At 35.3% G+C, this 24,554-nt stretch overlaps 2 protein-coding genes and 1 pseudogene across 12 annotated transcripts; all 3 read right to left on the bottom strand.

The window, feature by feature from the left end:
- Positions 1–100: 100 nt before the first annotated feature.
- Positions 101–11,031, bottom strand: LOC108466436 (uncharacterized). Of its 10 annotated transcripts, XM_053020404.1 has the most exons (15): positions 10,927–11,028; positions 10,420–10,558; positions 10,086–10,310; positions 8,780–9,458; positions 8,675–8,701; positions 7,113–7,192; positions 6,956–7,010; positions 6,609–6,706; positions 6,094–6,221; positions 5,887–6,002; positions 5,293–5,360; positions 5,077–5,159; positions 2,036–2,174; positions 1,187–1,320; positions 101–1,098 (listed from the first exon to the last, which is right to left on the bottom strand). In XM_053020404.1, exons 10-15 carry the CDS (start codon positions 5,954–5,956, stop codon positions 414–416), a joined length of 1,179 nt encoding a protein of 392 aa, XP_052876364.1. In that variant the 5' UTR covers positions 5,957–6,002; positions 6,094–6,221; positions 6,609–6,706; positions 6,956–7,010; positions 7,113–7,192; positions 8,675–8,701; positions 8,780–9,458; positions 10,086–10,310; positions 10,420–10,558; positions 10,927–11,028; the 3' UTR covers positions 101–413. The 10 variants fall into 10 exon arrangements, with proteins under 10 accessions (XP_052876364.1, XP_052876361.1, XP_052876363.1 ...); XM_053020401.1 differs by having other exon boundaries at positions 5,887–6,221; positions 10,927–11,029; XM_053020403.1 differs by lacking the exon at positions 8,675–8,701.
- A 475-nt stretch (positions 11,032–11,506) lies between these two features.
- LOC128279349 (lariat debranching enzyme-like) lies at positions 11,507–13,514 on the bottom strand (annotated as a pseudogene).
- A 950-nt stretch (positions 13,515–14,464) lies between these two features.
- Positions 14,465–24,005, bottom strand: LOC108466439 (uncharacterized). 2 transcript variants are annotated; one of them, XM_053020407.1, is made up of 13 exons: positions 23,274–24,005; positions 22,499–22,716; positions 22,310–22,391; positions 20,758–20,932; positions 20,235–20,439; positions 19,444–19,553; positions 19,257–19,330; positions 18,888–18,976; positions 18,671–18,787; positions 18,439–18,495; positions 17,332–17,381; positions 15,116–15,215; positions 14,465–14,886 (listed from the first exon to the last, which is right to left on the bottom strand). In XM_053020407.1, exons 7-13 carry the CDS (start codon positions 19,261–19,263, stop codon positions 14,686–14,688), a joined length of 621 nt encoding a protein of 206 aa, XP_052876367.1. In that variant the 5' UTR covers positions 19,264–19,330; positions 19,444–19,553; positions 20,235–20,439; positions 20,758–20,932; positions 22,310–22,391; positions 22,499–22,716; positions 23,274–24,005; the 3' UTR covers positions 14,465–14,685. The 2 variants fall into 2 exon arrangements, with proteins under 2 accessions (XP_052876367.1, XP_052876366.1); XM_053020406.1 differs by having other exon boundaries at positions 19,489–19,553; positions 22,310–22,477; positions 22,593–22,716; positions 23,274–24,004.
- Between the last annotated feature and the right edge of the window lie 549 nt (positions 24,006–24,554).

Genomic DNA, 24,554 nt, shown 5'->3' with positions numbered 1-24,554 from the left:
AATCAAAATCCATTGCCAAATCATATAAGTAACAGCACACAAACAATTCCAACTAAGTTCATCGATGAGCTCACTCAACTTTTCTATAGAGATATAGAACTTTTATCAGTAATTCCATTTCATTTATATTATATTCTATATCATTTATATTTTTAAATAAAACAAGGGCTCTAAAGAAATATCTCAAATAACAAAAAAAGACCACAAAGCTCAAGTGAGATCTATGATCTCAGGAGAAAACTTGGAAATTCTTCTTTTCTTGGTGCATGGCCTGACTCTATAGCTGGGGGTTAATAAATCTATAACCTCAGGTTCACGAGTGACATCAAAACTAGGGACATGATCTTTCAAAACTGCAACTTCAGTGCTCAATGGTTTCCCTTTTCTCCATGACTGTTGATCTCCACTGGCCGCTACAAAAGCTGAAAGTTGCTTCTGAATCCAACATTCCTTCTCAGTAATGCTCGTACTGGTGAACAAATGACATCGAATGGCTGCCTGTGATATACTCCAAAAGTGCAAGTGTCCCCTAGCTTTTCATATTCCTCGACAGTAGTTGGTGGTTTCTCTTTTACCGATGGTTGTGGATCTTCATCAGCTTCCACAGTATATTTAAACCGCATGCCCCTCAAAGACTCCTTACCAGCAATGCTCATATCTGCACATCCAGCAGCATTTACCATGGCGAGGCCAGTAGCAATTGAGGTTGCCTTGTTAGGAGGGGGATGAAAGAAAACTAGTGACTCTACATTGCCTACTCCAAGATCGGATGACTTCCCTGGTTTTCTTGTCCCATATTCTTCAATGTGTTCAGATTGTTCATGACAAGCCTCATGAATGATGCTATGCAAATTATCTGCAGAAACAATAACCACTTCATTTGGATATGTTTCTGGAACAGTTTCACATGTACCACTGACTTCGTCATATTCATCCAAGTTATCACAATCATCTTTGCATTCAAACTCATTTGGTTCAGTATAGAAGGGGAGCTCATCCATTGGTGAAACTTTAACTTTCATCTGCTCAGGCAAGCTTGGGCAACTAGCAGAATGATTTGTGTATTTGGTTGAGAAGTAGTTTACCGTGATGTTCAAGCTGATCAAACAACAATATAACACATTGGTTAACCAACGATTGACCTAAACAAAACAGGATTTATCAGGGATAAAGGGCAAGTATATACCTCTGCCAGGCAGGGAGGACGAGCATCATATATGCAAGTTTTATCTTATTGGTGACACCAGAGAAAGATTTAAAGGTTGCAGCTGCTTGCCTCACAGCCGCTGATTCTTGAGGATGCTGCCAGGCCCACTCAAACTGCAGGCATCAACCCATCAGAAAACATTTATATATTACTAATAAGCCATGAGTTAGAACAGTTATTGGAAGTATTACATATAATAAAATAGAACTTTGCTCAGAAAATTTTAAATTTTGGAAGCATTCTTCACCAATCAAGAATGTCTCTTCGAGTGTCAAAAAGCTGCCTTTTCTGCATTTAAAAAAAAATCCGGCATTCTCTATCTCTTGTTGCCTTATGTCTCAATTTAACATACACATTTATATATAGCACTTCATCAACTAAGCTTGGACAACATAAGACAATTAAATTTCACAATAAAGTAGATAAGAACCCAAAAAATCCCCTAAACTAAAGGTTTCCTGCCATAGCCAAATCTCATCTAGAGTGAGAAGATATTCATCTGCAGTCGCTGGAATAAGTTAACCAAATACCATAAGAATAAAAAAGATGATACAAATGCATGAAAACTCAAGGTAGAATATAGGTGTTGAGCCCAACAAAATTCCTTGTTACAACAAGCAAGCTAGGATCCTGAGCGCATGTATACAAGAAAATCAACAAGCACTAAATGATGATACTTGTGAGATAGACCAATTCATAGTCATATAAATGGCATTTCAAGCATAACCTGCCAGTTTTCTACTAAGCCCAAATGGTGATGCAACAGATTCGAATAAAACCATGTTATAGACTATATATAAAATATAAAATATATATTATATATATGACCTGAAGAGCAGATACATTGGTTGGAAAACCATATATGCACACAACCATTTCCCACAGCTGTCGGCTCTTTGTCCTCCAAGCACCCCTCACTATTTCCCCATTGTGCTGTCTTATTCGAGGCAGTGGGTTCACAGTAAATCTGCAATTGGGCAACACTGCCGTTAGATAAATGGTTCAAACTGCAAACTGTTTGGTCAGCTTGAATTTTTCACTAGAGAACCTCATACCAAAGGAAAACAACTGCAAGCTGATATTATTTAAATGACTTATTAAGCCAGGTAGATAGTAGCATCAATTTGTTCATGGTAGTGGTAACGAATCAAACATGAACCAGAAAAGAAACTACACGGAAATTTTGAAGGGAAAAAAGCGAAATTTGAATTTAAAGATCATAACCATGTAAACATCGAGTTAAAATTGAATTTACTCAGATAAACCTCAAAGGGTGTAAATACGAATCTAATAAAAGCCTTGGAACATGTCATGTACCATTCAAAACACTCGAGTGAGAAGTACAGAATCATAAAGCTGAACCTTAAGAGGTAAAATTGGAAAAGATATCTTGCCAAAAAAGAAAATATCAATATCAACAAGCATCCCAATTAGATTATTATTATTATTTTAAAACTAAAAGTACAGACTTTTTGAGAAAACTAAGAAACAGAATGTCACAACTCACAACGAATTAAAAAGACGTATATTACCATCCAGAAAAACTACCAAATAAACTCTACATGCGGCACAACTCCCACCGGGTTCCTAGAACTAAAATCAAGCCAACATAGATGCAGTAAACAATTTACATACGGATGCTTTTTGTTTAGGCAATTAGTATTCTGCTAAGCAAAGATTTAAAAGAAATAGATAATAACACAAAAGCTATAATAGTAAACAGTGGGAAACAAACAATCCAAAAAGAAAGAACATATAGTAGAAGATAAACAAACAAAAATGAAGAACAAGACCGACATCTATAGATCTGAAAGACGGAACGAAACAGTATTTCTAAAGCTGAAAACCAAAAACCCCAAGAAAAATCCACTGAAATACAAGTAAAAAAGCATGGAGCTGAAACTAAAAAAGAGATTGATACCTGAAATGAGTCTCCGTTGAAGCAGCGAATTTCAAAAATCACAAAAACCAGAAACGGAAGAGAAAACTTAGGGTTTCTCTTTCACAAAACTCTCTTCCTTATCTAGCGTTTGTTTTTGGCCCGTGGATACCCAAAGCTAAAAAAGAATGACAGGAAAACGTTGACAAGAGACCGAGAGTGAGAGAGAATCTTCGAAAAAATGGGGAGCAATGGATTGGATAGATATATTTGAGGATTTAAATTTCGAATGATGGGAAGGAACCTGGCCTGATCGGATGTAAGACGCTGGAAAGTGTGTGGAGGAAGCGGCAGCGCTGTGTTAGAAAGGACAATAAAGCAGGAAGAGAAAAAAAAGAAGAAAAATAGTAGAAAAGAGGAGTGAATAAAGGGTGAACCGAACGTGAGAGAGATGAATGAAGAAATAGTTTTTATATCATTTAATTTGAAAACAGTTTGAATTTTATTTTATTTTTCGAAAAAATATCGGACTGGATACTAAAATAACTAAATAAACAGTTTATACACAAAACAGAATAAAACCCATAGTAAGAGAACAAAATAATAATAATAAAGGGCCATCTGACTAACTAAATGAAGGCCCAAAATCAGTCCAGTACATGGGATACAACCTAAGCTCAAAACCAGACATTTGATTACATTGGCCCGTAATGGAATAAGCCCGTAATAGGGCATTCCATTGAACCAAACATGTGTTTAAGGTGGGCCCACGGAATAGGGTTGTACATTAAACCAACAATGGCCTGAATAAAACCCAAAGCAAGGCAACGAAATAATAATAAAAGGGCCCATCAGACTAACTAAATGAAGGCCCAAAACCAGTCCAGTACATGACATGCAACCTAAGCTCAATAACCCAGTAACCAAAACCTAAGAGGTCCACAGCCCCAAATACTCAAACGAAAGCCCAAACACACCAGCCCAACCGTAAACCTTCAGCCTCAAACCCAAGCCCCAAGCCTCAAACCCTTAGAACCCAAAGCCGGATATCCCTGGAACGGGATATACCAAATCGGGTTATCCTTCAGTAGGATATCCCACCACCGGGATATCCTTCGAATGGGATATCCCTAGCAGGAATAACTATGACAGGTATCCCGGTTCAAACACGTAAAAAACTCTGAACCGGTTATCAAATCAGCTGAACCGGGCACCAAAATACTGAACCGGAACAGGATATACTCCGGATAGCAGTTGAATAGCTTCTCCCGCATTGGAATATAATGGGATATCCCTTCGCAGAATAAGAATGAATATTAACAAGTAAAATCTGCTGCGACACAAGCCAACCCAATAACAAGCTAACCAAATATCAAGCTAACCAAATAACACAGTACTTACTAAAACGTCGTCGTGAGAATATTTAAAGTCCAATTCTCTGAAAATATTTAAAAACTCAGTATGATTTAATTAGTGTGTTCTTAAATACAATATTTTTACTTGTTGAAAAAGGGAAAATCAAGAGACAATAAAAGGGAAAGAAACAAGAAAATGTTTCCAGTTATTTTCTGCTAATCAGTTAGGGTTTTAGGGTAGATACTCGTATAGTTGATAGAAACATATGCTCACTATAAAATCTCATAAATACGACTGAAAGATTTGTCAGAAAATGTCCTTAAATACAGAGGGAAACAAACAATCGAAAAAAAGAAAACACATAACAAGCGATAAACTATCAAAAAAATGAGGACATCACAAGATTTAAAAAAAAGAATATAAGCAGTGTCTCATAAGGCTGAACACCAAAACGAATAACAAAAAAACAATGAAAAAACTAAAAAAGAAGCATAAATCTGAAAACTAAAACAGAGATGAAAACTTGTTCTAAAGATGAAAACCACAATACCCACAGACATAAGAGAAGATAAGCATGGGTCTGAAACTAAAAAAGACGTGAAAAGAAAAAAGTTAGTCGAAGTGAAAATCATACCTGAAATTACAATCCGATGAAGGGTGGGATTTCAATATCCTGCTGTAGCAAGTGTGTTTTGTTGGCACGTGGTTACACAAAAGCTGAAAAAAAAAATCAGGAAAAAAATGGAAAGAGACCCAGATAGAATCTGCGTATTAAAGAAAGGGAGGAAGAGAAAATTAAAAAAAAATAAAGAAAAGAAAAGAAAAAGAAGGTAAAAATCCTATCATTGACCTTAGAGTGATCCATTTTCCATTCACGGATTGCATACATGCGGAGCAGTATTTCAAATGTCCATATATCTGTGCATATTACAAGCAAAGCTCATGATGCTTTAAAAGAAAAACTGCTTGAACAAGATAGCATAACTTGTTTCTAATATGTTACCTGTAAAGTCAGATCTAAGAGTTTCACATGACTGTTGCACTTGAACAAGATAGCATAAATGAGTGCTACGCAAGGTTCCATAAAACCGAGATAATTTTGAGACTATGAAGCATGACAGCAACAAAATGTCATATTTCAAAGAATACATCTACCTGAACAGACTTCAGAAATCAACCTAGAATTCAAGCTCAACCTAAGCAGTTTCTAAAATCATATTTCATAACTATCTTTGAAACCAAATTTCATTACAATGCACTCACTAATGAAACTAATAAAGATCTGTAAACCAAGACAATTAGACAATGAAGCATCACGGTAATAAAATGTAGGTCTATGAAGACATCAACTCAAGATAACCCAGTATTCAAGTTTAACCTAAGCAATTACCATATCATATTTCATCACAATGCACTTTTGCAAACAATAAACATTAAGGCTTACCTAGCTCAGGCAGCCCTCTGTTCATGGAAATCAAAAGGTATACACATGTCCCGTTCGAGCCACAGTACATAATCACAAAGCTAATATCCGCAATATAAAGAATCTGAGTCCTATGACTTAGAACCAAAGTCCATAACTCCGGTGTCAGAGCCAATAGGTAAACGAATCCACCTCTGTTGCTGAAAATTATAGAACCAAATGGCTTACCGATCCAATCTGAATGTTTAAATACACCGAAACGATTTTGAAGAACTGAATTCTCGCACACTTTAACAGCTTTCATAGTATCATGCCTCCCATATGCAATAATCAAATCTCCATCTCTAATGCAGTGACTGAAAGATATCTTCATTGAGGAATCAATAAGCAATATCCTTAAAAGACAGAAACACATTCAATTGAATACACAGAAGATGTTGGACTAATATGCAATTTCGGTACCAAAATTTACTCCCAAAAACGAAAATATTTACCACATATCCAAAGTTCCATTAAGAATAAACTATCATCTAGAATGCCAGGAAGACCCGAATTCATTAATATATACAAAAGAGGAAAACAGAAAAAGAGGGAAACAGTAAGCCAAATTCATTAATATTTGAAGATTTGTTATGAAAGCAGAAGAAAAGCGGAAGAAAAAGAAAACAAAAGAGGGAGATCGAGAGAGATAGAGAGAAACGGAAAATAAATGGGGTTAGATGTAGATTGAAGAGATACTTAACAAATGGGGGTAGATGTAGATGTCAGATTTCAGGAAAACGGTAAGCCGAAAGCCATCATTGTAACTTCCTACTTCTTTTTTCACCGCCAATTCCACTTCCTGATATGTTAAAAGAAATGGAGATGGTAGGAATTAAATTCATGCAATCTAATACGATAAAAACCAAAGTCATTAACCAATAGCTTAAAAAGGAAAGTGGACTCAATTTGTTAGTTCCTTCTCACAGTTACATCTTAATTAATTAATCACTTCTTTTTTGGGTAACAATTAATCCCTTCTTTAAATCTTTTTTTTATTTATTTATAAATTAACAAACAACCAAAAAATAGTTGAAAAAATGACACTTACAGTTCTGCACCGGCAGAATCAGGCTTTTGAACTCCAATCTCTGAAGTATTCATTGCTGCATACAAACCAAAATTTACAGGAAAATTTCAACGTTTTATAAAACGCATAAAAAACAATTCTAAGTTCTGAATTAAATTACTATTTTATAAAAAAATACCTTCATTCATTCTCATATGCTTGTGATTCCAGTCAAATTAGATAGCAAAATGACCGACACAGAAAGATCTTGTTCTAGTTCTGAAAATTATAGATGTAAGCTATTTCAATTATCGTTACTCAGACATAATGAACAACTGAGCTGAGTTTGGATCTTCTTTTTAGCCTTAACATAGGGAAATAAATGAAAACTGGAAAATGAAACTTTTAGGGAAATCGATGTTGTACATAAAATTTAGAAAATATTATCATTATTGTTATATTTCCTTCAATTGTGGATTATATTCCTATTATTTCACTGTAAAACAAGATATGAGTAATATATTTAAAATAGTTAGGAGATAAAATCTTTTAAATATCCTGTAATAAATAAAAAATATCCTGAACATATTTAAGTGGGAATATTTCCCACTGACAAGCTTTCGACTTTTAGAAGCCAAGGAAGGAAGTTCAAGCCGTCTCAACTCTATAACCCACACCACACACTGTTAATCTTTATCTATCTTCTTATACACTCACCTCATTCATTCCACTATTACCAAAATTGCCACTCATTTTAAACCTTGTCCACCGTACACCCTACCCTCTAGTTCCCTTGTAAGACCTAAAATCCCCCATTTCTGATGGCCTTTTTTTGTAAGGCTCAAGTTAGATAATGCAGTTTCATTAGAGATTTAGAGAGATGATAGCTCCTGCTTCAGCTTCTCATTTAAAAATTCAAGGCAAAAGAAAAGAGACAAAACATTGAAGGCAAAAGAATTATACACAATCTTAATAAGGCTTGCTAGAGAAAAACAAATCAAATCAGTGGAAAAGAAACCAAACTAGTGCAATGGAGGAAACCAAACCAGTGGAAAAAAGAGAGGTAATGAACAATTGCCAGCAATTAAATACAAAAATCTTACGATAGATTGGTGATCAAGTTATAATCTCTGTCCAATCAACTATCAAAATTATGAAGGGGACCCTTAATTTAAATTGCATAAAACAGATGAAGATAGGTACAAAAGATGATCATGCTTTTCATTAGTTTTTAAGGAGAATTACTACCCAACATTAGCGAATAGAAACCCATCCGCTGGCTTCAAAATGTAGCGACACACTAATAACAAAGAAAACCAGTAGAAAGTTACAACTACACACTTAAATATCAAAAATTCGAGATCCATTGTGCCAATTCGATATTAAAAAAATTGAAACTTAGAAATTAAAAATGAAAGAAGCATACCAGATCAAATTAGATTTAAATTAAATATAAATATCACTGACTCACTTTACAAATACAATAAATATCTAATATTCCAATTAGTACTGCAAGCAAGAAGACAACAAATATTATAAAAACAAAAAATGAAAGCATCAAGTTATTCAAAATCAAATATTAAGAATCACTATCGAAACATTAACTACAATACATACAAAAACAAAACTTTTGGGGTAGAATTCAACAAAACCACTTGAAAAATCACTATCCAAGACCCTAATTATATAAAAAAAAAACAAAGTAGAATTCATCAAAACTACTTCATACTTCAACAACTCGAAACTGAATGCAGACTTTACCATTAGCCGGCTGCGCTGAATAAAACCCTAGGGTAAAAGGAAAAAATTGTAAAAGCAGAAAGCAGAAGAATAAAAGGAGCGGGTTTGGTTTTACGTGCCACTTACATGCCAAAAATGCTACTGAGTTATGGTTGAGTAGTAACGGGTTTGCTCTTTCTTGAAAAAAGAAAAAGGAATACAAATTTAATTTTGCTTTTACTTGAAAGAGATTGACGGGTGGTGACGGGTGGACCGATGGTGACTACATGACTGATGAACGATGATGGTGGACCGGTGGTGACTGCCTGACTGGTGAACGAAGATGGTGGTTGCCGGTGGGTGTTGGATTGGAGAAGGCAAAGTTATTTTGTTAGGGTTAGAGATTTAGAAATTAGCTGTTAGTTTAGGGATTAGATATTGGGGGCAGTTGGAGAGGAAAAGAAAACTAACGGTACGCAATTAGCCATTTGATTCGGGTTGATACAATATTTGATGTTTATACATTATTTTAGAAAGAAAGAAAGAAACCACAACAAAAGCCCACAACCTGAATAGGTGCTCTCCGCTGCTGATGAAAGTTGGAAAAGTGTGGGCCATTAAACCGAGTTGCCAACTTCTCAAATAAGTAAAGCCTCATAGCATAGCAAGATATTGCCATCAATCTTTTGCACTAATAAACCTCTTGGTTGATAGAAAACATTATTCACATTCATGAGGACCGGTTTTCATTTTTCGATTCTGCATCATCTTCTAGATCATCCTCGCCTTCACTCGCCTTCAATGGGAATGTCTTCGCTGTAGTCATCTAATGAACCAACAAAAAAATGACTTCACCAGAAGCCCAAAGACTCACAAACCCCAAGCCCTAAATCAAAACCCCCAAAAGTCATCTGCCATGTGGAAGATAAAAAAAAAAAAAAGCTTTTTACCGTTGGGTTTCATTTATTATACCTTTTATGTTTTAAAACAGCTTCTTCAATGTTTAAACGACAAATAGTTCCTTCTATCCCTTTCCAGTAGAAGTTTTCATATACAAGAAATGAACATTGCATGGTACACCAACATGGCTACATCAAGCCAGCAAATAAAACACAAAATGTAGCAGTACAAGAAAATAGATCCTTTGTGTTCAAAAGGTTTTCTTGCTTGCTTAATCAATAGGTTGTTCTGTTTCCTAAAATATGATGGTATTCACAGGGCATTAGACAAGATTAAAAATGATTTAGATTTAGGTGGAATAGAAAGGTAAATGGTCAACCTTGCCAGGCAAAGAATTGTAACCAAAGATGCTGAACAGCTGGCTGAACTAGACAAGCAGTCACATCTCTTAATAGAAATTCTTGTAGTATTAAAGAACACAAGAACAATGTCTTTTGGTGTAAGAATACACATGAACTATCCAACTCTGACAAACTAGAGCAAAGTGGATTACCTGCCGGTCATCATCATTTTCAGCATGGGTTATTCCTAGCAATCTCCAACCTTCAGCATTCTCAGGATTTTTCATAACTTCAGCCTCTAGTGCAAGCACTGCTTCTCTCAAAAGTCCTTTTCTGAATAGCTCTTGACCTTCTTTTAAAGGATTTTGATGACCAACATATGGATTCATATCAGAAAATACATAGACACCCCTTGAACCGTCCGACCGCTGAGGAACCTACAAGTTTTCACAACCAAAACATTCATATAGAATTAAAAGAGGTCATAAAGTGAACTTCTTCAAGGCTACCAGTTATCAGACGAACTATCTCCCAAAGCCCCCTCACCAACTTGACGACCAAATTCTTCTGCCCAGTCATCAACATGCAATTTTGATAATTCATTGACCCATTGATCATCGACAGACTCTTGTTGCAATCTTACAGCACCAAATTCATTGGCCCAATGGTCAGGTCGACGGAAAACCTATTAACCATCAAGTCAAGAACATTTAATGAAATGAAGAAAATTTTAATAATTAAAAAAGAAATCGAGCAAAAACATATTGCAAAAGTCATGATTATTTTAGTTGCAAATCTAAATAAAAAAGAACGCATTCACTCTATGTAGGGGCATATCCCTGTATCCAAGTCTGTCTAAGCGTCAGATGCGTGTACTACAAGAAAAAATAAGAGCAGGAGCAACAGAGATTACCGATATACAACTATCAGTTCTCTTTTTAAGAATTTATTCACATTGCTTAGGAGAAATCACATGTTCTATCAGGGGTAGCATGGAAGAAAGAGAATAGTTTCAGTTGAATATTATAATAGAAAGACCTACAGCTGTCTTACATTATAATAAGGTTGTCGACCAGCAATGCAAGGTGTTGTTTCTGTTAAACCATATCCATTCTGCACTTCCAGACCAATTGCCTGCACGTAAGAGCCATCATAAAATAAGAGATAAATTGACTAGTAACCTTTTCATTTGAAAACTAAAAACATATTAGCATCTAACCTCATAAAACTTTTCAATATGCATTGGCAAACTTCCACCTCCGCTTTTGGCAGTCTAGAGGATGATAGAAAATAATCAATAAAACCCAGAACAGAAATACTGGAAATGCTGAACAAAGAAAAATAAACCGAACATACCAACAATGATCTTTGCACATAAAAGGAAAATTAATAATATGGGTTCCTCTTCTTTTTCTCCTTTGTAACGCTTCTTTTTTTCAATTGCAATACACTACACGGGTGTGAGTGTCAAATAAGGGTATGTAAGCAACACTGATATGTTTAATTTTGCGTATGCTTTTCCATATATTTGAAGGCTCGGCCAATATCCCCAAACAATGTCCAGTGATATGTCAAAAACAAGTGTCAAACCCAAGTACTTCAAGAAAAGAAAAATGAAAGAGTCGGCGAAACATAGACAATACATGCAGGTTTTATTGGTTGATAAATAGAGTTCACTCTGAAGCTGGAAGAAAATTTTGAAGCAATAGTTTTAGACCATAAGTAGTCGAACATGGATACAATATGTGACGGTTCCTCCGGATTTCTTGTTAGGCATAGTCCCTATTGATCAAATAAAAATCAAAGGGCAAAACTGAGTTGAAACAACTGACTAACAAACATTAGAATTCATCCAGTTTGATAGTTTGGAGTGTAAAAAAGAGTCAGAGCACCAACAATTAATTGAATACCTATATCAATTATTCTAGTAGCAAATCTAAATAAAAAAGAATGCATTCGCTAACCAACAATTAATTGAGCTAAAAGAAGATAAAAAATGAAGGATAGTGTTTTGTAACGACTGTGACAGTAATAACGAGATGCCTAATCATGATAGTGATAAGTGGCATAAATATGCAAACATATATGGTGAGTTTCTTAAATCCAAAAGATAGAACCATTAATGGAGATACTTTTAGCACCTCAAAGAAGGAAAAGCATCAAACTATCACCATATTATTTACCAGAAAAAGTAGCGTTTGAAACTGAATCAGAGGGTTTGTGAGGTGGAGCTGTTTGAGAAAATTCACAAGGTTTGGCTCCTCTGTCTTCCATCCTGCTCTTAACCCATTGACGACAATCTTGCATGTCAAGCTGTGTTCTCCTACATATTAGAACAGCAGTTGTCGGCTCACTAGTTCTTCTAGAGTAATAGTACTTGCAAAAATAGAAAATTGCACATTTTCAAATAAAATGTTAGCCCACCCCACCCAAGAGAGAGAGAGAGAGAGAGAGAGAGATGAGTGGCATGGTCAAAACAAAAAAGTCATATATACACACACCCAAAGTCTCCACGTCGGAAGGTCAAAGGAACGACGGTTCAATTTCTGTGTTATTGCCAGCCAATCTTCATCGTATTGAACCTCATAAGGTCCTGGATCAGATTAAATATCAACGATAATCTAAAAGATCAGAGAAAGCCAGAATTCAGTAATTAGCTTTCAGCAAAGACCAAAAGAAAGAACATAAATGAAATGGTCAGAACTTATGATAGATACCTGCAAGAACTTGTGCCCTGGAAGGCAATTATCGAGTGTAAGAAATTTTGTCACTCGACCACCCTCTTCATGTTCAACAACAGCGGTGTATTTGCAGTGCAACTGAGCAGAAAAACAGTAGGATGGTTTGAGTTTTTCGAGCAGCTGAGCAGCAGGTTTTCATCCAAGAGTTCCTTGCTGGATCTAGGAAATATGTTTCAACCAAAAAGCAACCAGGAATGGTCAACAAGAAAACTGAATACGCTTGATATGAAGATTTTCATTCTTACACTTATATACATTTCCACCAATCGATTATAATTACCTCATCTTTGAAATGTTTTTTTGTAGCGAACAAGTTGTTGCAGTTCGCATAATCAGCAATGCCGAACGGCCAATCGTGTGAAAGGAAAATATCAATCAGTTCCTCTAGGTGCATGAGCTTGTAAGCATCATACTCCCGAACATGATACACAGACCTGATAGTATTCTCATTATAAGGTGACATTTCATGGTCTCCTGCTCAAGGAAAAAGCTAATTCATTTCAGTTTCAAAGCTTCAACTCTCCACCCTACATAAGAACTCTAGAATAAACACAAAATAGACAAGTAAAAGAACTTCAAACCCAACCTAAAAAATAATTACGCGCATTGTAAATTCCGGAAAGTCCACCGATACGGATATTGCCAAACTTCACAAACCCAGCAAACCCCAAGAAGTATATATTAGGTGTTGCCCATCCCCCATAATACCTAAAGTTCACACATTTCCCTTCCTCCTTCGCCCCCGACTCCATTCTTACACCATGCTGATGCTAGGCGCCCAAAACGAAGCGGAAAGGGCACAGGTTGCCGATATGCTTCACTGGATTTTGGAAATTCTAAGTCAAATACTTTGATTCCTGAGGATGGGCCAACCCAAGAGTAACAGCTTTTATTTGAATCGTATTACTATTTGTTTCAAATAATTTTACAAAAATAAATTAATTAGGCCTGTTTTTCCATGCTTTTGTTTTGCTTAGGGCCTGTTTCGTTTTTGGGCCTATCTTTTTAGTCATGATGCCCAAAAAACCCTAAACCAACGCCGGATATACTTGGAATGGGATATACCCGAATCGGGATATCCCTGGGATATCCTAAAAGCGGGATATCCCTGGTGTAGGATATCCCTGTGAGGAATAAGTATGACAGGTATTCCGGTCCAGAAGCATAAAAAATCTGAACCGGACACAAAAACAACTGAACCGGGCAGTCAAAATTCTGAACCGGGACGGGATACAAGGGGATATTACCGGAATAGCTTATACCAAGGCGGGATATGACAGATATTCGCAAATTTGGAATAAGAAGGAAAATCTAATACAACAGGACGATTAAAATAAATCTGAACCAAATTCAATCTAAGCCCATTAGCCCCCATCTCCAACAATATTCTGCTGAGTAAGAAATAAAAAGATAGATCTGACATGAACTCACCGAAAATAAATGTAAAAAGGCAAAGACAAAATCAGCTTTATGATATATTATATTTATCTGAGTGTTCTGTATTATATATTTAAAATAAATAGGTAAACCCGAAACAATTGTTGGCTTTGTTTCAAGCCCTCCATTCATTAGTTTAACAGATTATTAACGTGAAAGCTTCAAAACTTGGTTATTCGATGTGATTTCTCCAAAACTCCTGAAGAGGTGTTTTCCTGAACTGAAATAATCATAAACTGGCCTATCACATGCCGACAATTGTTTCAAGCAAATTTGTAAAGATACAGTCTGAGGATTACAGGGAGAACCTACACAATGTGAGAAAATTTTAATACTTAAAAAGGAAATCGAGCAAAAACAAATTGCAGAAGTCACGAATATTCTAGTAGCAAATCTAAATAAAAAAGAATGCATTCGTTAACCAACAATTAATTGAGCTAAAAAAAGATAAAAAACAAAGGATAGTGTTTTGTAACGACTGTGACAGTAATATCGAGATGCCCTAATCATGATAGTGATAAGTGGCATAAATATGCAAACATATATGGTGCGTTTCTTAAATCCAAAAGATAGAACCATTAATGGAGATACTTTTAGCGCCTCAAAGAAGGAAAAGCATCAAAATATCACCGTATTATTTACTAGAAAAAGTAGCGTTTGAAACTGAATCAGAGGGTTTGTGAGGTGGAGCTGTTTGAGAAAATTCACAAGGTTTGGCTCTTCTGTATTCCATCCTTCTCTTAACCCATTGACGACAATCTTGCATGTCGAGCTGTGTTCTCCTACATATTCCAACAGCAGTTGTCCGCTCACTAGTTCTTGTAGAGTAATAGTGCTTGCAAAAATAGAAAATTGAACATTTTCAAATAAAACCTACTCGGGATGATGGATTCCCATAATTCATTGGCATATGAATCTTGTTTACGTTGATAATTGCAAGGCCAATGGATGTTAAGGCTCCAAGGTGAGATCATAAGCAGGAAACGAGCAATGAATGATCATAACAAAATAAAAATTAAAAAAAAAATCTATTTCCAGAAAAATGAAGGGGCCAAATACAACACCTGAGAATTATTTCGAACACCAAAATCGTGAAGTGCGGCGTCATCATCAAGGAGCTTCTCATTGTGGTGTGCTAGGCAGAAATTAGCCCAAACGTGCCTCCTACAACCACAAACAAAGTAAACATTAAAAGAAAAAAAAATTAATCTTCAAAAATAGAACTTTATAGTAAATGTAATTGCTCTGTTTTTTTTTTTCTCTCTCTAATACATCAAAATGCCACCGCTTAATGTGAGGGTGATTCTGGCCAAAAAAAAAAATGTGAGGGTGGTTTAAGATCAAAAAAAAGATGATAAACCATGAAATGTGTCGATGACACATCTTGGATTGCTCTAACTCGATCACTTTCTTCTTGATTGCGAGCTTCAAGTCTTTCACCGTGGCTGAATTCAAAACCGCAACATCTTCGAATTCCAAGGAAAACCAATCCAAATAAGTACAGACTTTAATTTCAAACACAAATTCTATGTGGCTGAAAGCTTGCCTAGCTCTGTCTGTGAGTTACTTTGTGTGTCTGTGTTTTATGCTATACTTCCTACTTTAGTGGAAGGACGTGCTATTACCTCAAAAAATAGAATGTTTTTATTTGTCGAAATAGTACTTCGCAGATCTATAAAGAACGGAAAACTATTAAAATAATTATATAAGCACTATTTAAATTGTTGCAAAACAATTGAATAAATTATTTCTAAAAATATTCTTATAGAAAACGTTTCGGTTATAGTAAACTATATTGAAAAACAATCATTAAAAGTAGCATGTTTTATCTTCATATATTATTTGTTAATTGTTCATGTATCTGTCATTTTTTTAGACACCTATTTTTTTTAATTTAGGTCTTCCTATTTAGAAATTCCTAATAATAACCAACTGATAAAATAAACTGCATAAATATGAAACTAAATCAGAAAGGAAAACGCAAACACAAAGTAGAATTAAAAATTCATATTTAAAAATAACAAGGAACAGTAACGGAAGAGAAAACTTAAGCCTTCTCTCTCTCACGAAAGTATAGCATACAACAACCACAAAGTAACTCACAGACCATATCAATAAATTTCAAACACATAATAAAACAGAGATTTCCAAACATGAAAGCCATAAAACAAAAAACACAAGTAGAAAAGTATAAATCTTAAACTAAGACAGAAAAAGCCGAAGACAACGCTGAAGTAAAGATCCATACACGATAATGAAAGAACGATGACATAAAATACAACAGAGGGAAACATAGAATTCAAAAATAAAAAACATAAAATGAATTTAGGTAAGTGACAAAAACCCACAGAAAATAGATGTAAAAAGACAAAGTATTTATATTTGCTGAAAACAAAAATCCCCGACAAAATAGAACCTAGTCGACCAGTTTAATATACTGTTCTACATTAAGGCTTACCTAGCTGAGGCAGCCCTCTGTTCATGGAAATCAAAGGTACATGAGAATGACATGTTAGTGATATGTTAAAATATGCATCATAAATGAGTCCTACGCAAGGTTCCATAAAACCGAGGTAATTTTGAGACAACGAAGCATGACAGCAACAGAATGTCGTATTTCAAAGAATACATCTACCTGAACAGACTTCTGAAATCTACCTAGAATTCAAGCTCAACCTAAGCAGTTTCTAAAATCATATTTCATAACTATCTTTGAAACCAAAATTTCATAACAATGCACTCACTAATGAAACTAATAAAGATCTGTAAACCGAGACAATTAGAGACAATGAAGTATCACGGCAACAAAATGTAGATCTATGAAGACATCAACTCAACCCAGCAATTACTATATCATATTTCATCACAATGCACTTCTGCAAACAATAAACATTAAGGCTTCCCTAGCTGAGGCAGCCCTCTGTTCATGGAAATCAAAGGTATATACAAGTCCCGTTGGAGCCACAGCCCTTGCAAACAATGTTAATGAGCCACTACCGGTCCTGGATTCAAGAACCAAACAAACCGGAACTACTTCCAAGTACATAATCACAAAGCTAATACCCACAATATAAAGAATCTGAGTCCTATGACTTAGAACCAAAGAAATATATAAAAAGAATATATAAACACACATTTCACTTACAGATGCAGGAAGCAAAATTTATATGGAATGTGCCAAATAAAACATTAACAGCCACGGAGACAGGAAACAACAATCAAATAAAACAACACGCATCAATGTTATTCCAAACAAAACCATGAGATTGTAGAGAGATACCTTGGGTCGATATGAATGGCCGACATCCTCAAAAGATAAACCTTCTTTTGCTACATAATTAACAATACCAAAGCAAAAGATGAATACTTTGGATTTTTTGAAAAATAAACCAGTAATACAATTCAAATATGAAACTTTAAATGAAAACTCTCCCTTTAAGATAAAAAAAAGGCAAATATACTGCGTTCTTCATAAGAAAGAAAACATCACATAGTTAACATCTTCTAATGCAACACAAAAACCACTTGTAACTACTTTGTAATATAAAACAACCTTTTCGATTCAACATCATCCCTAATTCCAACCATGCCATGCATTTAGGAATTAACTGAATATTTCAATCAAAATCCATTTCCAAATCATATAAGCACCAGCACACAAACAATTCCAACAAAGTTCATTGATCAGCTCCACTCAACTATTTTAAAGAAAATATACCCAGATCCTTTCTGATGAGTACAAGCACCTAGCAGTATGAAAAGAAAACCGAATATGCATTGATCCAAGGACTGACTAATATGCACCACCTTAGCACCAGATAAAATGCGAGAATATGACCACATTCTTCTAGTTAAAATTGATGTTAATTGATCCCAAAATCTCTTCTTACTTCCTTCCTTAATGAACTACAAAAGGAGGTATTATTTCAGGTCTCTCAATCCAAAAATCCTTCAAATATTAGTCAAACAAGGAAAATTTAAGTTAGAACATTCCTTGGTCCCATAATTCAAAATGGCGAAAAAGATAACAAAAGGACCTAAAATATTAACTTCCATTTTAGGACTTACGGATAAAGATCCTCTTGTCTGCTTACAAAAATGCTCTTAAACTTAGTTGCGCAAGTATTTTCTGTAACTAAAAGTCAGAACAACAATACAACACCTTGCAATACCCATTTTCCCTCAGTTTTATGAGCAAACAAACAAGGAAGAATGAGAAACACAATGTTACAAGTTCAAAACCACAATAATTCAGTAAATCATGATAAGAGACAACATGCACTACTCACAACTGAACATGGCATCGAGAAACAGTGAAAAACAAATAAATTGTCACAAGAGAAATGCGAACACTATCAGCTTCTGAAGAAATCAAATAGATGAAAACCTGGAAAATGAGTTGGTTGCTTGTTGAGCAGCAGCCTTGTTGGTCGAAACATATTTCCTAGATCCAGCAAAAGTGCCACAGTCAAGAAGCTATCAATCAAATTCAAATAAATAAATAAATAAATAAAGGAAAAACAAATAAGGCTAGAGAAGGAAGACAACGATGTCTATTTGAATAGCACCAGCCAGAAAATATACTAGTGACAAATTGAGGATAGAACGCGAGCAAGTACCTCAATGAAGGCACTAACAACCATTCCTGCAGCAGAGCAATCAAAAACATATATAGGTGGTGTTTTTAGCCAAGAATCAACATTGCTGATAGGCAAGGGAATATACTGTGTATAACTCTACACAGGAAATGTTCAGGGTTAGCAAGGAGAAAAATTGCCAAATAGAGCAAAAGAAAAGCAACAAGAATTGATTCCTAGCAGTTAAACAAGTGAACACCTTATTAAACAGCCAGATTTCACCATTTGCAGTTGGCTTTGGACCACCATGTCCATTGCAATGAAATAAAACTCTCTGACTTGGCATACCTGCAACATGTATTACAAAGTTTCTTCACTTCATCCACTATAGGATCAACTTCAACCTTTAAAATTAAACAGTCATGTTCAAAAATATTTTACTAATCTTTTTATCAAAAGAAAACCCGATATAAAAACAAGGCAAACACATTCCAAAACAACCCAACCCAAAACACTAAAAAATAAAAACAAAACTAAATCCGTGGCCCGAGCAAAAAAATGGATCACAAACCAGTATGCAAAAAGAGAACACAAAGATCTAGAGACTTCCACAATCGAAGCAACTTACAGTGCATTTGCAAATAGGGTCAGACAGCTTTCCATCATTTCATAGAACCTCCAAGCGGGATAAAAGCCCAAAATCTAGGCAGAACACAAGGCCATAAGCTAAGCAGGGCACAGGCCTAAACGCCAAAACAGTATTTTGCGAAGCAAAAAATAGAAGGAAATAGAAAGTAGACGGAAACAAACAATACCAAAAATAATGAACATATAGTACAAGATAAACAACCAAAAAGTACCACACGGAGATCCACCATTTCAACAGAACGTAACAGCGCCTCTTTGAATCAGAAAACCGGAAACCCTGGCAAAAGTCCACTGAAAATATTAGTAGAAAGAAGCATATATTTGAAACTACAAACAGAGATGAAAAGGAAAGAAACAAAGTTAAATACATATTCATCCCTGAAATCAATCTCCAATGAATTACGGAATTTCAAAATCACAAATAACAGAAACGGCAAACAAAACTTTGGGTTTCTCTCACGAAAAGTCTCTACCTAGTGTACCGTATTTGTGTGTGTGAAGAAAGAAAGGACAAGAACGGAGGCTGGAAGAAAGAAAACAGGAGAGAAGGAAAATATTTGAAAAGAAGGGAAAAAAACAGTAGTTAAGAAAGGAGAAAGGAACGTTAGAAGTAAGGGAGTGTGTGAAGAAAGAAAGGACAAGAAAGGAGCCCGGGAGATAGAAAACAGGAGAGAAGGAAAATATTTGAAAAGAAGGGGAAAACAGTAGTTAAGAAAGGAGAAAGAAACGTTAGAAATAAACAGGAGAGAATAAGGGAATTAACTGCTCATTTATTGACTACCGATCAATTTCATTTATTGTATTGTTACCTGTATGAAAAAAAACGAAAAGAGGATAATAAATGAAATTATTTTTTTACCGTTAGATTTCATTTATTATCTATTTTCTTTTCTCCAGCAATTACTATATCATATTTCATCACAATGCACTTTTGCAAACAATAAACATTAAGGCTTACCTCGCTGAGGCAGCCCTCTGTTCATGGAAATCAAAGGTATACACACGTCCCGTTGAAGCCACAGCCCTTGCAAACGATGTTGTTAATGAGCCACTACCGGTCCTGGATTCAAGAACCAAACAACCCATTTCCAAACAACCCCTTGTCATGTATAACCTCTGTAAAGCAGGCCTCAAAGTCTCCATCCCTCCTCTTGCAGCAATCACTATTAAATCATTTCCATAGACAACATCAAAACAATGTAAAATTCGACAAGATAAAACTATAATACCAGGAAAATATGAGAGAAAAAAGGGTGAGACGAGAGAAATTTGGCCTAAAAAATTTTAGTTGAAAAAGAGAAGCCGTACCAACAAGGTAAATGATGACAGAATAAGTAGAAAATTATCATGAGTTAAAATTTTCCTTTCTAAAATCAATTAAAGAAATATATATTAAGAAGCTCAGAAAATAGAATGTTGGCAGATGGCACATCATGCTATCATTCTTCAGAGTGATACCAAAAAGAAGAAAAAAAAGGTACCTAGGTAGCATAAGATAATGGTACGATCGTCACTGTAATGGCTCTACACAATGAAACCCAGAAAAGAACATAGGACAAAATTGCACCGATTGTTCCATTCCACTTTTTCTTTGTCACTTAGTTTTCCATATCCTTTGAAACAAAAAGGGCTGATAAAACCTGTTATATCATAGACCTACAACAATAATATCGAACATATTTAGAACTTAAATAGAGGGAGAGAGACTATCTCAAAACAGTATTAAAAGGCTGTTACTTAGAATCGAGGGTTAGTGTCAGATATAATATAAGGATGAGTCCAACATGGGTATACTAAACCTTTTAAAGTTCTTCCATATATTTAGATCAGCATACTTTAGAAAAAAAAAAAAAAGAAAAAGAAAAAGAAGAGTCTAGGTAACATAGTTTAAAAAGACAGATAACTCAATAAGTTGCATTAATCTCGAAAACATTTCAACTAGCAAAAATACCAACAAATAGACCCAAAAAGAGAAGTGAAATTACCTTTATTATCTAAAAAGGAATTTCTTATGCAGCTACTCAATTTACTTCTAAAGCTAAAGCCAACTTATGATATTTAATGATAGAATTGCATTATGTTTCCAATGCATGATTCTTTTGTTTGGAAAGTTCAAATACTCCCAATGTAAGAATATCTGAATATGAGTATCAGAAATTAGATAAATATGTACATTCTGTACTCTAAAAGTGAAATGTGAATTCCGTTGTACTGATGACAAATCTAATATTGCAGTTCAGGCAGTCCTAAATAGATTAACCTAAGATAAAGTGGTTTAAATCTAATCTTCAGTGGGTTTCGATAATTTCCCTAAATAGTCCACAAACTTTGGCAACTTAGAACAAACCTAATAAACTACTCCAACTTGGGCATGGACAGCAAATGTAGATATGGACATCATTGACCCAAAATTCAAAGATACAGGTCCAAAAGTGGAACCACTACCAAGGTCTTTTAGTCGTCAGTGTGGAGCTGTCTTTATCCTAAGTTTCCCAAACCCTTTTATGCTTCATTTGAGGTTAGAATCTCGGGAAGGCAGGTCTTTTATGAGTGTTAGCACAATTTAGTTGCATCATTGTTGGTGCCAAACCATTTTTTTCCCAACCAACCTATTCTTCCTCTCTGTTTTAAGGTACTATTCACAGTCATTCTCTTTTTCTTAATTGCCAATTTCAAAGCCTATTCCTAAATTTTGATAAAAATAAATGGTAGAAACTGGCGAATATGATTCTAAGCAATTTTATACTACCATAACTATTACCATTCCCAGAAAAGAAAAAAAGCTACCTATGGAGCTAATCTATCAACAAGATTTAGGAACAAATTTTAAGTAACACGAACTAGATAAGGCTGAGAATGGTTTACCGAGTGCCAAGATTAGAGTGTATTGAATTTATAAAAGATGGAAATGAAAAAGAAGATTAATAAAAGCCATTGAATTTGACCGAAATCTACGAAGAAGAAAGAGCTGAAAAATATTCCAATCCACCAAAAATGTCGTTGATGAAAGCAAAAGCATATTGGACTACTTACTAGTTTGCAGGTGATGATGCCCCAAAAGCATGATGCGAGTCAATAAAATTCTTTAGTTGAAAATGAGCGCAAATCCGCCATACTGCTGGTAGAGAAAGACAGTGTAAGACGAAATTGAATCAAAGACATGCGCAAACCTATCTGTCAGAAAACAACAGTTGCAAAGTCCTGTTCAAAACAAATAATTACCATAGGATATATATAAGAACATCATAGTAGTAACTCAACCAAGTAAATTGAACAACAGTTTAGCAACAAGCATAAGAAATGGATGAGCAGATACATTGGTTGGAAAACCATATATGCACACAACCATTTCCCACGGGCGTCGGCTCTTTGTCCTCCAAGCACCCCTCCCTATTTCCCCACTGTGCTGTCTTATTCAACGCAGTGGGTTCACAGTAAATCTGCAATTGGGCAACACTGCCGTTAGATAAATAGTTCAAACTGCAAATTGTTTGGTCAGCTTGAATTTTTTACTAGAGAACCTCATATCAAAGGAAACCAACTGCAAGCTGATATTATTTAAATGACTTATTAAGCCACATAGATAGTAGCATCAATTTGTTCATGATAAGTGGCAACGAATCAAACATGAACCAGAAAAGAAACTACACGGAAAATTTGAAGGGAAAAAAGCGAAATTTGAATTTAAAGATCCTAACCAAGTAAACATCAAGTTACAATTGAATTTACTCAGATAAATCTCAAAGGGTGTAAATACGAATCTAATAAAAGCCTTGGAACATGTCATGTACCATTCAAAACACTCGAGTGAGAAGTACAGAATCATAAAGCTGAACCTTAAGAGGTAAAATTGGAAAAGATATCTTGCCAAAAAAGAAAATATCTATCTTTGACAGCAAAAAAAAGAAGCATTAGCATCCATAATGTTGAGATAAGAAAGAAACACGGTGAGGATGAGGCAAAATATTAATATAGGAAGAGAACAGTAGAATCAGACCGGATATAGGTGTGGCCTTTATGACGAGGGCTGAGAGACGTTAGCAGATAGCAAGCGAAGAACCCTTCCCCGGCTTGCCCTTATTTTCATTTCCCGGTTCTCTTATTTGTTACTGATTTTCAACTTCAAGATCCCGGCATTTGAAGTCTTCTGTTCGTGACTTCCTCTGCTTGAAATAGGCATTGAGGGATTTCGAGTCTCCTTTCTCGCTCCTTTTTCTCGCTTCATTGCCACCTGGGGCAATTTTCCCCCTTCTCATCTCTCTCCAATTCACTCACAGCAGAGCAAATGGACTTGAATTTGGATGTAGTGGAAGTTAATTCGTCAAATTTAAGACAATTAATATGGGGAAACCGATTAAACAAGAGTAGGGTAACATTGCATTTTACCCCTTTAATTAATCTTTGAGATAGTTGATGGGAACACCAAAATAAAAGTTTTTATGCTTAAAGAGTATATAAATCGTACAAGAATGTTTAAATTTTATAGTTCAGATTGTGAGATGGGCACATATGTTGACCAGAGATCCACAGCCTAAAACACTGAAACAAAAGCTCAAAAATACCAGCCCAAACCTAAACCCAGGCCCCAAGCCTCAAACCCCTATACCCCACACCCGGATGTCCCCGGAATCAGATATACCAAAGCAGGATATCCTTCACGAGGATAACCCCCAAGCGGGATATCCCTCGAATGGGGTATCCTCGGCTGGAATATGTACGGTAGGTAACCCCAAGCATTATCACGTTTCACTTAATTTTGATCAAATATCAGATATCAGCTAGTGTTAACAGAAAGGACAACAGATTATCTTTGATAGTCACCTATTTAACTGCAAATTGTCTTGCATAATCCATGTAAGTCTCAAGATAATGACAAGCAGACACATTAATCATCCAAAACAATTTGCAATAAATGTGAAACATTACACTTCATAGGCTTGATATAGACATAGTTTAAGATGGAACCTTATCCATTCAAATTAATTTTAATGAAGCCAAAAATGTTTTGACATGGTTCAAGAATAAATAAAAGCGGATGATAAGTGAAATGTAATGAACTACTAGTTCATGTGACAACAAATGATAATAGGTTAGATCCAGAACATTAGCAGTCAGGCAAAGACTGCAGCCTTAGATCTGGAACTCTGACTGAAGCCTCAAGCCACTAAGATAAACGTAATACCAATCATATTACAAACTTCAATGTTTAAACGAAAAATAGCTCCTTCTATCCCTTTCCAGTAGAAGTTTTCATATACAAGAAATGAACATTGCATGG

This window comes from Gossypium arboreum, chromosome 10 (genome assembly GCF_025698485.1).
Source record: "Gossypium arboreum isolate Shixiya-1 chromosome 10, ASM2569848v2, whole genome shotgun sequence".
Taxonomy (NCBI): domain Eukaryota; kingdom Viridiplantae; phylum Streptophyta; class Magnoliopsida; order Malvales; family Malvaceae; genus Gossypium; species Gossypium arboreum.
This window is presented reverse-complemented; position numbering and strand designations above follow the sequence as displayed.

Excerpts from the sequence above, each read along its gene's own strand:
- LOC108466439 (XM_053020407.1), bottom strand. Across the intron at positions 18,496-18,670 it reads TTGTTAGTGCCTTCATTGAG|GAAATATGTTTCGACCAACA; the intron begins GTACTTGCTCGC and ends TGCTGGATCTAG. Across the intron at positions 17,382-18,438 it reads GCAACCAACTCATTTTCCAG|CAAAAGAAGGTTTATCTTTT; the intron begins GTTTTCATCTAT and ends TTAATTATGTAG.
- LOC108466436 (XM_053020398.1), bottom strand. The coding sequence starts at position 6,280 with ATGTGTTTCTGTCTTTTAAGGATATTGCTTATTGATTCCTCAATGAAG. Across the intron at positions 5,361-5,886 it reads CAGAGGGCTGCCTGAGCTAG|ATATATGGACATTTGAAATA; the intron begins GTAAGCCTTAAT and ends TAATATGCACAG. Across the intron at positions 1,321-2,035 it reads CCAATGTATCTGCTCTTCAG|TTTGAGTGGGCCTGGCAGCA; the intron begins GTCATATATATA and ends TGATGCCTGCAG.